This window comes from Vulpes vulpes, chromosome 5 (genome assembly GCF_048418805.1).
Source record: "Vulpes vulpes isolate BD-2025 chromosome 5, VulVul3, whole genome shotgun sequence".
Taxonomy (NCBI): Eukaryota; Metazoa; Chordata; class Mammalia; order Carnivora; family Canidae; genus Vulpes; species Vulpes vulpes.
In genome coordinates, this window is record NC_132784.1 from 18,432,240 (window position 1) to 18,446,903 (window position 14,664).

The 14,664-nt window shown below is 33.9% G+C and overlaps 1 protein-coding gene across 12 annotated transcripts in view; it reads left to right on the plus strand.

Annotated features, from left to right (window-relative positions):
* Positions 1-14,664, plus strand: part of R3HDM1 (R3H domain containing 1) — a 130,997-nt gene that overhangs the window by 17,003 nt on the left and 99,330 nt on the right. For 10 of the 12 annotated variants that reach the window (XM_026015560.2, XM_026015561.2, XM_026015562.2 and 7 more), the window contains 4 exons: positions 3,840-3,954; positions 5,004-5,082; positions 13,434-13,493; positions 13,577-13,717. In XM_026015560.2, the coding sequence (XP_025871345.1) occupies positions 3,840-3,954; positions 5,004-5,082; positions 13,434-13,493; positions 13,577-13,717 (395 nt within the window). The remainder of the gene's footprint in view (positions 1-3,839; positions 3,955-5,003; positions 5,083-13,433; positions 13,494-13,576; positions 13,718-14,664) is intronic. The other 2 variants (XM_072757634.1, XM_072757633.1) reach the window with 1 other exon arrangement.

Sequence of the window (14,664 nt, forward strand, 5' to 3'; positions counted from 1 at the left end):
TGCCACCAAAGATACAGATGTGGGAAAACCCTGTTACTTCAATCTAAGGCTTAGTGCAGTGGCCTCTCTCTGGATAAATGTAGGGATTTATATATTTAGATGGGAATATGGCTTTAAAAGATTCTATATTATTATTGAAAAGTTATAGAATATGAAAGTGGTACTTCCAGTGGTGAAATTTGTCCTTTTGATTTTGGCTTTTATAAATGTGTTAAACACTTAACTGCTTGTGTGTGAAGAGGAGACTTAACCAAGACTTTGGCTTGATGTATTATTTTACTTATTAACCTGAACGCATGGTGAAGCCAGTTTTCTAGTTAGGTTGGCTGTAATAGTTTAATACTTCTAATTTCTCTTCTGTCTGTGCTTATAAATGTTGAACAGCTGAGGTTCAAGCAAACAGTTCAGTTTGCCTTTTTTATTCTTTTTAATGTTCTGACTTTACTTTTCTGATAAACTCAGCTGTGCACTGATCTTCATCTCATGTTACCTTGGACATTTATACATAAGGTTTTTAGGACCCTCAAACAGTGTTTTTATCAGTGTGATAACTTTGCCTGTTTGTGGTTTGTTGTACTTCTTAACAGTTTGAGCAGTCTGAAATCCCCTTATATCCCAATAATCCATTTTCAAAGAATTGAAGCAACCTGTGGTTGTTTAAAAAATGGTGACTAAAAAGAGGAAGGGGAAAATAGGCCATGGCAGGTTGTACATCTTTTTTTTTTTTTTAAATAAATGGCAATTATACCCTCAAAAGCCTATTATAGATATTGAAGATAGTTGTCACATATTTAGAACATGTCAAGTTCTCTGAAGTACTCCACTTCTTTGTTCCCAAAATACAAGAAAAGGAAGATTTTGAGAATAAGTTGTTTATTGTCAATAAAGAATATATACAAATTTGTTCAAGTGTCGGGAATATAGTGTTCAAAATTTGTGATTTTTATTTAAAATTTAACTACATAGATAGTAGAGTTATCTCTTCTATAAAGTAGATACACTTTAGTAATAAAATAATGAACTTTCTAGCAAGAAGCGAAATATAATCAAAATATTTTATTTTATTGGAGAGAACATTTCTAAATGTTAACCTTTGGCTTTTACATGGTTATTGACACAGCTGAAGAGTTATGGTACACTTTGGAAGAAATCAATGGAATTTTTTTGAAATAGCAATTTTAAAAGTTATATTGTATGAGTCAGTAAAGAACACCTATACAAGGTGGAGTAGTGGATATTGTGATGTTTTTTGAATATTCATTTCTTCATTCCGTTGACTAAAATGTTGCACCATCTTAGCCTCATGGAATTAATACAAGGATATTGAGGAAATGAGAAGGGTCAGGCATTTATAAGACTGTTAATAGGGAAAAAGTGCATACCTTTTGAGAAAAAGTGTAATGTGATCTTTGGTTTTATTCACATTTTAACCTGATCTGAAAAATATTACAGGGAAAATTCTCACAGCACTACATAAGTACATCTAGTGAAAATATATATGAGAAAAAAATATCAAGAATGTATGTTGCAAAAAAAGTGTATGTTGTATATTATGTATATATTATTGATCAGAGGTAATTTTTGTGTTTATATAAAGTTCAAAAAGCTGAGTTATAGCATGTGAATAATGAGTATAAGGTTTTTATGCCAGAGTTCAGTATTCCACTTAATAGATTCTCAGTTTCTCTTGGATACAGTCATTTTTTTTTTTCACATAATAACCCATTATTATTCTCTCTGAGCAAAAGATATTCCTTTTAGTAGAAAATCATCTTCTTCCAAGCCTTGAGTTAACTAAATTGCACCTGAATGGGAATTAGAAAATGAACTGTTTCTCATGAAATATGGTAGTATCTAATTCTTGGCAGTAGAGACACTTTTCAACTAATAATGCCTGCTTCAGAATGTGATTTTTGAGGAATTAATCTAGAATAAAACTCATTATTCAAAAGGTTGAGAGGCAATTAAAAGAGAGATGTCACTTGTGTCTTATGAGAGCTTATGAGAGGGAAGTGACCTCAATAACAGATGTGAATGACAGAGTGAAGAGTAAAGGAATTACAGCTTCCTATCGAGATGTTGCTATCCTTCCAGTTATTTATAGTCAGAAGAGCTCATTTAAAAGGACTACTAAGTTTAAAATATGTCACATTTATTTGCTACTTAAAAACAAGGCCTCAGTACCAACTGAAAGCAGGGCCTTGGTATACGAAGCCTACTGGATTTTTAAATACAGCTCATCTTAATGAAATAATTTAGTATCTGTACTTAAAATATAGGGCTCTGGGAAGGGAACTTTAAAATGAAATATGATAGCCAGTGGATGCTTCTTTTGGTGAAGATCTAAATGTGAAATCTTTTCCATCAATCTGGATTCCATATATTATTCTTGAGTAGGAGTAGAATCTGTAAGTCAGGAAAACTTCTGTAATATTCTACGTCTGAAATACAGTTCTGGGATTCATTTTTAAATATCTGTTTTACATTTAGGGATAGAATAAGAAAAGTGGATTCGAAAATTAGTCATAATGAGAAAAATGACTTACCAGGTGTTGAGGTTGATTAATGTGTGAAGTTTAGTAAGCAGGACAAAGAGTATAAAGCAAGTATTCATCATTCTAGTAAAAATTGCGCATGCAGAGTTTGCCCTATATTCTAACCACAAATTTAACTGCGATAGAATGGGAACAGAATTAAAAGGAGATAAAATTAGTAGTCAGCAACCCTATAGGCAGAAATATATATATATATATTTGATCTGAAGTTCTGCCTAACATTTTTTAAAGAGTTATGTGGGGGGACAGAAAGGTTAATAAAATTCTGTGGCTGCAAGTTCAACTCCTAAAATTTATATCCCCTTTGATGTTGACTTAGTAGACCTATTTCCACCATAGCCATCACCCAGAAAAGTGAAGTAATTGTCTAATCTATGTTTTTCATCAATAAATAATAGTACCATTTAGTCTGCAAATAGATCATACCTCTGTCTTTAGTAGAAATGGTCTGGAAGTTATTCTGCCTTCATAATTCTGCCTGAATAAACAGAGCTATGTGATTTTTTAAATTTTATTTTACCTTTTTAGGTTATGTGAATTCACTTCCAAGAATTTCTTTGGATTCAGAAATTACATGTAAAGACATAATTTTTGAAATGGAATGTAGAGTTTCTTCTCCTTTTCTGTTTTATAGAAATGATTACTTCATGGTTAATATTACATACCCTGAAGGAAAACAATCTTGTTTGAAATCCTTCCATCTTTGTGGTGATGGAAGGAGGAACAATAATGTGTAAATCATAAATTAAAAATAATCATTTGTATGCATTTGGTTTTGGAAAGTTTGTACCTACATTTTTATATGGCAAGAGAATGGGGGAGTATGAAATTATATGGGATACTCAAAAAACTATTTTTTGTTAAGTATTGACTTGACACTCACTCCTACTGTCATGGTTGATGATAATTATTATTTTGTTTGGCCGTGGCTTCTCCAGTACCAAAATAGGTTAAGAAGACCTTGCTTCTAACTCTCCAGGGGTTTTACAAGTAGGTACATTCAAAGTAATATAGAAAATATTTATATTCTCTGAGATCATTTTGAAGATGTGTTTCAATTAATATATTAAACTCAAAATATTAATTTTAACATGTATCAGGACTTTGATGAAAGTAGTAAAAATATTAAATTGTATTCCATTTTGAAGAATCTAATTGGATAACATAAAAATCTTAGTCCTTTTCCTCCTCCATACAGTTTTATATTATTCAAAAAATATAAAAATGTGGTATGAACTGAATTGCTTTATATATTCATTTATAACTGATTTTGCCTTCCAACAGGAGAAAATTCAGATCCAGTTAACGCAATCATTTGAAAAAGAGGAGAAGCCCTCAAAAGATGAAGCAGAAAAAGAAAAAGCCAGTGATAAGTTGCCCAGAAAAATGTTATCAAGAGGTTTGCGATTTATTTCTGTGTTTTCAAACAAAATTTTAATTTCACCATCAATAATTCCATCCTTTATTCCTGGTAAAACTATGTATGGTATATCTGTAGTAAAAATGCCAACAGGACAGACTGAAGGGATGATAAAACTTGCTTATCTGAGCAAAATGGCATAATATAAACCTGAACGTTAGTAAGATGCTTCAGCCAAAAATCTGCAACATGTCAGAATCACTGAGGCAGGCAACTGTCTTGACCTCTTACTGGTCTCTCATAATGAAATACTGGAATCACTATAATCTGAATATGATTCCATTAAAAATAGTATTACTCTTTAATTCTTTATGATACAATGAGCCGATGCCAAAATATTCAGTATCTAGTAAGAATATTTTTGGAAATCCAGAATGCTTATCTTTCATAATCAATTTCAAAGAACTCCACCACCATCTAGCATTGTAAGTCAATAAAAATGTTTCTTTAATTTATAAACCCAGTTACATTTGCCGGTATTAAACAGCATAAGTTTATTACATTTAAGGGGAAGAACTGGAAAACTATTTTGAAAGGATAGACTATTTTGATGATAGACCTGATCAAATTTAATTAAATGTTCTTTCAGAACTAGAATTCCTACCTACTTCTAAATCATTGCCTCTACTTATATTTATAACTGAACTAAGCTGTCTTAATTTGCACTAAATGTAGATGATTATTTCATTCATTCTAATTTTTAACTCATGGAGGCATTGTTGATCATGAGATCTGTCATGTTTATATAAAAGAGTCTTAAAGAATTTAGAATAAATAAAACTGGCACATGTAAAAAAAATTTAAGAACATGCGTGTACATGCAGTTACATAAATTGATGTCATGTTCATTATATGCGAGTAGAAAGCTTGTGGTCATCTGAGTTCATCATAAATTCCCTTTTCCTAATTTGTCAATTTTTTCCCATGTGGGGCATCTCATTTTATTTAAGATATGCATCATGTTTGAAAGGGAAAGGGATTTGTTTTCAAACAACTTTATACTGGGTTTTTGTGTTGTTGTTTTTTAGATTCCAGTCAAGAATACACTGATTCAACTGGCATAGATCTACATGAATTTTTAGTAAATACATTAAAAAACAATCCCAGGTAAAAATTAAATTTATAAGGTTTACATTGCTTAGAGTACCATAATTTTGTTATGTTTGTTCTCATTACTGAGTTAGAATATTAGAGTAAGATTACAGTGTTTGAAGTACACCAGAAACATTTTAGTTTCTTAGGGCTAAGATGTTGTTGATCTACTATATGCACATGTATAAATATTTCTTTGCATTATTCATGTCCCATTGTAGAAAAATAATTCATGTTTTCTTTAGGAATTTTTGGAAATACAGAATCACCTAAATATTTTGACTCTTAATTGAGGTAGAGAGGTAATCATGAATCTTTTCCATGGAAAAGAAAAAGAAAACACTTCCCTCATAATAATACACTCAACCACATAAGAATTTGGTATATTCATTTATAATGAGTTTTTTAAACTTAGCTGAATGCAGGATTTTTATTCCTTCTTTTGCATATTAACCTTCAGCCCAGAGATTTTTAAGGTCCTTATATGAGTCACTGTGAAGCCCTTTGTGTTGCCAGGTACTAATGAATAGACTCTAACTTTCTGGTTGGTCATTGACCCCTTTGTGGCTTCTCCCCACAAAAAGGTTTGTCAAAGGTTTACAAAATATCCGATGAGCACGTTCATGGGATAGAAGACTCCAAGGTTGAGAACCCCTCCTCTAGATATTAGCTTCCCAGAGTGATAGTTCTTTGACATACATTAAAATGAAACTAAAATAGTTTCTTTGGGTATATGCACATGGAAGAAAAAAGGAATAACTCTTCAGTCTCACCAAGGCTTATGTCATGCTTCAAGATCATCTTTATTTTCATTCAGTATTTATTATATTCAGTATCATCTTGGTTTTCTATTTTACATATAGCATAAATGCCATAAAAGGAACCACTAAAATGAAAAGTGGTCTCCTTGTAAAAAAGGCTGAAGGAGTATGGAGTGAGGAAGCAGATAAGACAAGTCTACATGACTTATTTTTTTTCTTCAATTCAAGTTTATTCCTCAGTGGCCCCAACAGAATGATTAATTCATCAGTTCATTGAAGAGGCATTTACCCTGAGCATCTGTCATGCTCCAAGTTTTGTGCTAAAAACATTGAAGATACAAAGAAAAAGAAGATATCATCTGTACCCTAAAGTATTCACCATCTCAGCTAGAAAAAAACATGATATGTAATTAAAATAGAATTGATGTTGTAAAAGCAGTTTCTGGAGTTTTGTAAAAATCCAGGGAAGGAACCTTAACCACTTTTTGAAAGGATATGGGAAGGCTTCACTGAAAATATATGCCTGAGCTGAGCCTTGAATTCACAGTGCTTTAAGTGGAAGCCATCCAGTTACAGAAACATGAAGAAGGCATTCTGGATAAATACAACTGCATTAACAAGGCACAGTAGTGTGAGAGAGGAAATGGTATGTCCAGGGAGAGACAAGATTATACATTCTGGCTCCAGCAGGGAGGCATGTGGCAAGTGATTCTAGAAAGTGATGGAGAAGGTGTTGGTGAAGTATGAAGACAGCCCATATCCAATTGTCCTTGACCTAAGATTGTACCAACATTTGGTGAGTCCCAGTGAGTGTGGAGGTGCTACTGGGAAGACAGGGATGCTAAAAAGATCTTTAAGACAATAATGAACAGTGAAAAATACTTCAAATGTCAAATAGCGCATCATTTAAGAAGTACTGAGTATGACATGCTAGGTTGAGGAATAATTAAAGGATTTTGAATGGGTAATACCATAATCAGATTTGCATTTTGGAAAGATTACTTTGTCAGTGAAGGGCCAATACCCTTCATAAATAAGGAGTATGTATAGGAGACCATAGGAAGAATAGAGAGAAAAGGACATGTTTGAAAGATATTTAGGAAGTACCACAGTAGTTGTGTGATACAATAGAAAAGAATAGTTCTAGGTTTTTGGCTAGCCTGACAGTCCCATTAACTGAGAAAGTGGGTAAGGAGCAGGCCTCAATGGAATAAGGCATGTTCTGTTATAAATAAGGATAGTTTAAGGTACCTGACTGAAAAATCAGGAAGTGAGATCTGTCCAAAGTTAAAAGCCTCTGGTTTTCAAGTAAATGAGCCTGACTAAAGTAATAGATTGGGTAGTCACTAATAGAGATGAAGCTTGAGGAGGGAGGATGTATTTGTCCTGACAAATGGAGTAAATGACAAGGACAAAATTCTGTGGAAAGACAGCATAGAAAAGGTAAGATGAGAAAGGAAGAGACTAACTCTTAAAAGCAGAACACTCATGAGAACACTTGTCTTAGAAGTTAGCTTGGGCAGTGGATGGTGGCCTGGATGGTTCAGTCAGTTAAGCATCCAACTTTTGATTTTGGCTTAGGTCATGATCTCAGAGTCATGAGGTCCAGCCCCTCATCACTGGGCATGAAGCCTGCTTAAGATTCCCTCTCCCTCCCTCTCCTGCTGTCATCCCCTCCCCCCCCCCCTTATCCCCACTCTCTCTCAAAACAAAAAAAAAAGTTAGCCAAGAAGTCAGAAGCTGGGAGCTGTTTCATGAAAAATAACACACAAACATGAAAATAGAAGTACCAAAACCAACCCATGAGGTTGATAAATTAGGAAATTGCTGGCTATTTTAATAAATTGTTTCATTTGGGGTAGAATGGTGAAAACCAGAACTCATGAGGAATAAGGAGGAAGGTAGAAAACACATAGCTCATTTCCATAAAACAAGATAGGATGCTAGAAAGACAGAATTTTTCTTTCCACTGAACCTGTAGGAGAGACTTCAGTAAGAACAACAATTAGAAACCTATTTTTAGGGATGCCTAGGTGGCTCAGCGATTGATCCTCTGCCTTCAGTTCACGGCGTAGTCCCAGAGTCCTAGGATCGCGTCCCACATCGGGCTCCCTGCATGGAGCCTGTTTCTCCTTCTGCCTATGTCTCTGCCTCTCTCTGTGTGTGTGTCTCATAAATAAATGAATAAAATTTTTTTAAAAAGAAAAAAATATTTTTATACATCTAAAATATTTTTCTATTGCTCAGTTCTCTGTTTTCTTCTACAAATGCAAAAGTTTTAAAGTTTTCTACCTGTATATTTTTTAACTATACAATTTCATGGTGTTTGTTACGCCCACAGAGATGTACATGCATCACTACAGTCAATTCTAGAACTTTTTCATCACTCCAAAAAGAAACTTTAGCTTTCAACTTCCTATGCTTTGAGCTCTAATCTACTTTATATCTTTACAGATTTTCTTGTTTTGGACATTTCATATGAATGAAATCATGTCTATGTGGTCTTTTGTGGACTGTCATTATTTACTTAGCATACTGTTTCCAAGTTTTATCTATGTTATAGCATGTATCAGTACTTTTTTCTGCATATGAATTTATATTTTAATAAACATTTAAGTGACTAATTCGTCTAATGGCTAGTGTATAAGTTACTAATGTTGATATGGTTTAGAAAGTTGTAGCTAATGCTAAATTTTGTGAGAAATAAGATTTGCTTAATTAATGATTCTGTTCTCGTAGTGAAAGACACAATTAATTGCCAGATATGCATGGTACAAAAGTAGTAATAAATATGGCAAGTGTCCACTAAAACTTTCAAGATTCAGTATTGTTCAGAGAGTTCTAGATTTTAAGCATATTTATTTTTAGTGATATAAAAATTTAGTCAACCTTTCACTTCAAAATTTTTGTTCTGATCATTAAATATTTTATTCTCAGCCAAAAAACTTAGCTCCAAATGTTAATTTATCTGGAATTCTTATTCACAGAAATTATTTGCAGAGGCTACACTAACTAATCATTGCCGAATTAGAACCTAAGAACGTAAAGTTGACTTTGATAGAATTTATACTCAGTGACATACATGATCTTCTACCTATTTTTGTTTTGATTTTATCCTATTTTGTGTAAATTCTATGTGTAGTGAAGAAATAGGGATGATACAGATAACTGGTACATAACTAATGGAGGGGAGCAACTTTTGAGTTAATCCTGAGAAGGGATATTTTAAAAGTAATTTGGTTTGCTCTGGGGATTGTCATATGATAGTTCTGTTGTAGTTTCTAAAATTACTTTTATTGGCAGTAATGTTTATTTAATTTCTTACCTGTCACAAATGTCTGACCAAGCCCATATGGAATATTGGGAAAGGGGGTGGTCAGATGGAAGCATTATTGTTTTCTGCTTTTTCATTTTCCACTAGTAAACCAGCTGTGTACAGTTTCTCTAAAGTTATTTTTGGTGTAATGGCTAGAACACTGATAACTAAAAGATTGTGCCCCTTCATTTTAACTTTGGGTAACAGCTTATTGATCCATTTGATTGAGATCCCTGTTCTTCTTATTTTTAAAATAATAGCATACATTGGTTCCCTTTAAAAGACTATACAATAATTTCAGTAAGTATGCCAACTTTTAGGTTTTTGTGCTAAACCTTATGGCTTAGGAAAAGTAATTTGTGGACCTGTTGGTTTAAGTCCTATACACAGTGCTTCTATAAAGGGTTATTAATTTTTTTATCATTACCAAAATATCTAACCTTGATTACAGATTACGGGAGGCATGGACTAAGCTGTAGTGGATAAAAAGCAGAAAGTGTAAATCTTAAGAATTTAGGAAGATAACCAGCCTTAATTTTTCTAACCAGTTCTACTTCTCTGTAACTAAAAGTTTGGTAAACTAAGCAGAAAGGCTTAGTTTAAATAGTACACGGTCCAAGGCAGCCCCGGTGGCTCAGCAGTTTAGCGCCGCTTTCTGCCCAGCGCCTGATCCTGGAGACCCAGGATCGAGTCGAGTCCCACATCAGGCTCCCTGCATGGAGGCTGCTTTACCCTCTGCCTGTGTCTGCCTTTCTCTCTCTCTCCCTCTCTTTCTGTCTCTCATGAATAAATAAATAAGATCTTTAAAAAAAAATAATATATGGTCCAGGTAATGATAAAAAAAATCCTTTGTAATCCATCGATCTACTTATGAAAGGGGGGGAAAGCCTGTATTTGTATCCATGGCTAGTAAAATTGCTAGAATTTTTTTCTTTCGTGGAGACAACAGAAATTTCTTTTCAGCGGCAGTGCATTCATTGAAGAACACAGATCTTTTGCCCAGTTTTCAAAAACAGAAAACCATTATTTTTGTCATGTCTGATACAAGTATCCCTAACCTGACTTTTTATTCTGCTACCATTTGCATGGTAAATGTTTTTCCATCCCTTCACTTTCAATCTGTGTTTTTAGGTCTGAAATTAGTCTCTTGTAGACAATATATAGATGGATCATGTTTTTTAAATCCATTCATTGACATTTAAAGTAATTTTTGAGGGATGCCTGGGTGGCTCAGTGGTAGCTGCCTTTGGCTCAGAGCATGATCCCGGGGTCCTGGGATGAGTCTTACATCAGACTCCCCACAGGGAGCCTGCTTCTCCCTCTGTGTATGTCTCTGCCTCTCTCTGTGTGTGTCTCTCATGAATAAATAAATAAAATCTTTTTAAAAAATTATTGATAGATATGTACTTATAGCCATTTTGTTACTTGTTTTCTGTTGTTTTTAGAGTTCTCTGTTCTTTTTTTCTTCTTGTGGCTCTCTTCCCTTGTGGCTTGATGAGTTTCTTCAGTATTATGCATGGATTCCTTTCTCTTTTTGTGTGCATCTATTGTAGGTTTTTGATTTGTGGTTATTATTATGTTCATATATAACATCTTATGGGGGGAATCCCTGGGTGGCGCAGCGGTTTGGCGCCTGCCTTTGGCCCAGAGCACGATCCTGGAGACCCGGGATCGAGTCCCACGTCGGGCTCCCAGTGCATGGAGCCTGCTTCTCCCTCTGCCTGTGTCTCTGCCTCTCTCTCTCTGTGATTATCATAAATAAATAAATTAACAAAAATTAAAAAAAAAAAACATCTTATGGGTATAGTCTATATGAAGTTGATGGTCTCTTTATATTTGCACATGTCCAAAAAGCACTAAATTTTTACTCCCCACCCCCATGTTTTAGGTATATGATACCACATTTTACTTCCTTTAATTTTCTGTCCCTTGACTGATTTTTATAGATATAATTTATTTTACATTCGTGTGTTTTAGCCTCCATACTGGCTATATGTGATTAATCTACTACCTTTATTATATGTTTGCATTTACCTGTGAAACAGAAAACCCACTTGAAAGTACTGTTTTATGAATGCTTAGTAAATTGCCTGCCTCAGATTCCTTTTTTTTTTAAACAATAACTGTATAAGATATACCAGGAAAGTTACTGAGAATTATTTCATCTTAAGACACATTGTACTCCAAAGGTTAGATGAAAAGAGGGTCTTAAAGTTACATAAATAAGTTCTTTTGTAGAGGGAGCCTTCTGAGATAAAAACTTCCCAACCTCCCCCAAAAATTTTCAGGGAAAAAATATAAGACTTTATGAGTGAAATAATTTGATTAATTGATTCCATGCAGATAATTTGTTGAGCTCCTCTGTATAGTCCAAATAACTATACAGTGGTAAGTGTGATAAATGCTACTAAAGAAAAGTGTGAAAGAAACAGGTTCTAAGAAAGAATATAGGAAGTTGTTCTGGGCAAAGGAAACAGCATGTTCAAGTAACTTGAGACAGGAAAGAGCTTGGCAAGTACAGAGATAAGCCAAAATGTAAAGAGTTTTGTGATTAAAGGGCAGAAGTTGAGGTTGAAAAGATAAAGACCCAATCATGCCTGCCTTGTAGGCCCCATTACAGATGCTTATTTCTAACCTAAGAGCAGTGGGAAGCCTGTGGTAAATACTTAACTAAGGCATAACATGTGGTGGTCACATGTGTTTTTAGAAGATCGTTATGGATATTCCAGTTTGAATAAATAAGAAGGGAATGAGGAAAGCAAACTATACACTACTATTGGAGTAGTGAAGCTGGAGATCCTGCTTGCTTGGATCTAGGGTAGCAGCAGTGAAAAATAGAAAAATAAACAGGAGGTGGATAAAATTTGCAGTAGTAATTAACTGCATAGGAGGATTAGAAAAAGGATTGTAGCAGTCCACAGATTCTTCTTACAGCATGCTGGGTGAAAGATAGTGGCACTTACTGAAATGAGGAATACCAAAGGAGAACCAAGCTTGGGGCAGAATTGAATGTTGTTAGAATTTGTCTTAAAATGTAATCCTGTTTTTAGCTTTGAGTTTAAAGTCACCAGGTAGGCATGTGTTTGTCTTGATTTTTCAAATAATGAAAAAAAAATGTATGGTCAGATATTTATTGGTTTTATGAGACTTCTTTGCAATGAAGAGGGAAGGTCAAAGTCAAGGCTGAGGTATAGTACAGACTTTTAGGCAGCTTAAGCAATGGCCCCACATCCTCTGTCCTATTAGAGTTAGAAGGATCTGCTCTGTATTATTTGAGAGGGAAACAGTTACCTTTGGCCTAGTTTTCTTGGTCTAAAAATTCGGGGACAGAACTGTATGATCTGTAAAGCTACTTCTGGTTTGAAGATTCTCTGAGTGTTTGTTTCACATGCACATGAAATTTCCAGTGAGCACAAGAATACTCCTTTGAGCCATGTTCTTGGTATGTGAATAAGGAGGTCCTTCTAGTAGTAGTGATCCCGTTAATATTCGTTACAGCATATGTGCGTTAAATAGGACCCTAGTGGTCTAAAGGAGCATATGCAGGTACTCCCTAGAGTCCTTATTTGTTTTTCATGTTAGAAGCTTTGGGTTCATGTTTGTTTTTATGTCAAAAATTTCCAAAGTCTTACAAATACATGATACAAGTTTATAGAATGATTTGAAAAGGCTTCTCTTGGGTTAGAATTAGTAATGTATTTTATACTTCTCTGCTATAATTCCATCTATATACTAGCATTAGATTCCCATAGGAGCATTCCTGTTGTTACTGGCATTGCATGTTCTTTAGAGTACTGTTTCTATGGAGTTCAGCATAACAAAGTCATCAGCCTAACTGAAGATATCTCTGTTTCTGCTATTTCTCAGCTTTATTAAGGAAGTAAAGATTTATATGCTTTTATTATCAGTGTATCTACAGAACAGACTCCAATATAGTGATACTTAGCAGACAAAATATATCTCTTTTAAGAATGGCCACACATTGATAATTGTTGAAGTCAGGTAAAGACTACATTTGAGATTCATTACACAGTTCTCCCTACATTTGTGTATGTGTGAAATTTTCCATAATAAAAAATTAAACTAAAAAAAGTCATCTTTTATTTTTTAAAACGTTACTTTTTTAGAAGTCGTATATATATACACACATATATATATTTATTCTTGCATCAAGTTTGCAGTATTCCTTAAACTGCAGTAATTTTTAGAGAAAATTAGCCATGGTAATTCAGTGTTTATGAGTATTTCAATGCTAAGTTTTATATATGAGTCTTCATATTTTGTTTCAGGGACAGAATGATGCTGTTGAAATTGGAACAAGAAATTTTAGATTTCATTGGTAATAATGAGTAAGTCCTGACATTTAACAAGAAAACAAATTGTCATCATAGTTCTCCTTAACTTACTAAATTAGTTTCTATTCTATTTCTAGGTCTCCACGTAAAAAATTTCCCCCAATGACATCTTACCATAGGATGCTATTACACAGAGTAGCCGCTTACTTTGGATTAGACCACAATGTTGATCAGAGTGGGAAGTCTGTCATAGTCAACAAAACGAGTAATACAAGAATGTAAGTATCATTAAATCTAGGCATTTGTTAAGTATATATGTGACCATATTTATCTTCCTACTGCAAACTTTCATCCAAGTTTTCCACGTTTTAGCAGTCTAATTAAGCATTATGTGACACCCTGATGTAATAGGGCCAAAAAATACAGAAAATGTATGTTAGCACACTGTATACAAAATGAACTGGTCTAAGCTAAAATAAGGCAGATCAATGAGGACTGGTTTAAAAAAGCAAAAACAAAAAAACTGCAGAAGTAATATCAGTGACGTTTGAAAACCATTCACTTGATTTTTTTTAGTCAATGTAATTTAGATAGCTGTGGCCAACCTTAGGCAAATTTTGGAGTTTTTTTGTTTGGTTTGGTTTGATTTTTTAATTCAAGTTAACATACAGTGTAAAATTTGTTGTGTTTTTTTTTTTAAGGCAGATTTTGACACATTCATTTAATCTCCCATTATTTTAACATCCTTTCAACCTCTGACTTTGCTTCTTTCTCCACAAATCTCAAAAAAGGTAGATTGTTCATTAATGTAGTATTATCCATAATGTTGTACCCCCTTCTGACCTACGTATAATTCACTGGGGAAAGTTTTTAAGGAGTTAAGAGGAGCCTTAAAAAGTGATACGTTTATAGTGTGGCTGAATTATATCATCAGTGTTGGTATTTGGGAGCAAATGACCCAGTGTAGAGACACCTAAAATTTTAACATGTACACAGCACCTCTTCCGCCTATTTGTAAAAAAACTTGTTCTAAAGCAACTAGTTGAGTTCAGCAAAATTTATACTTTGGAAGCATTTTCTGTATCAATTTCATATCTGGCAACAGTGGGTCTGTGTAATGAGCAGTAGTCCGCTTCAGATGACATAGATAATGCTAAAATTAATTATTTTTCTGCTTTTCTTTTAGCTTTATTTCTCTTAGAGTCTTATCTATGAACCATTCAAT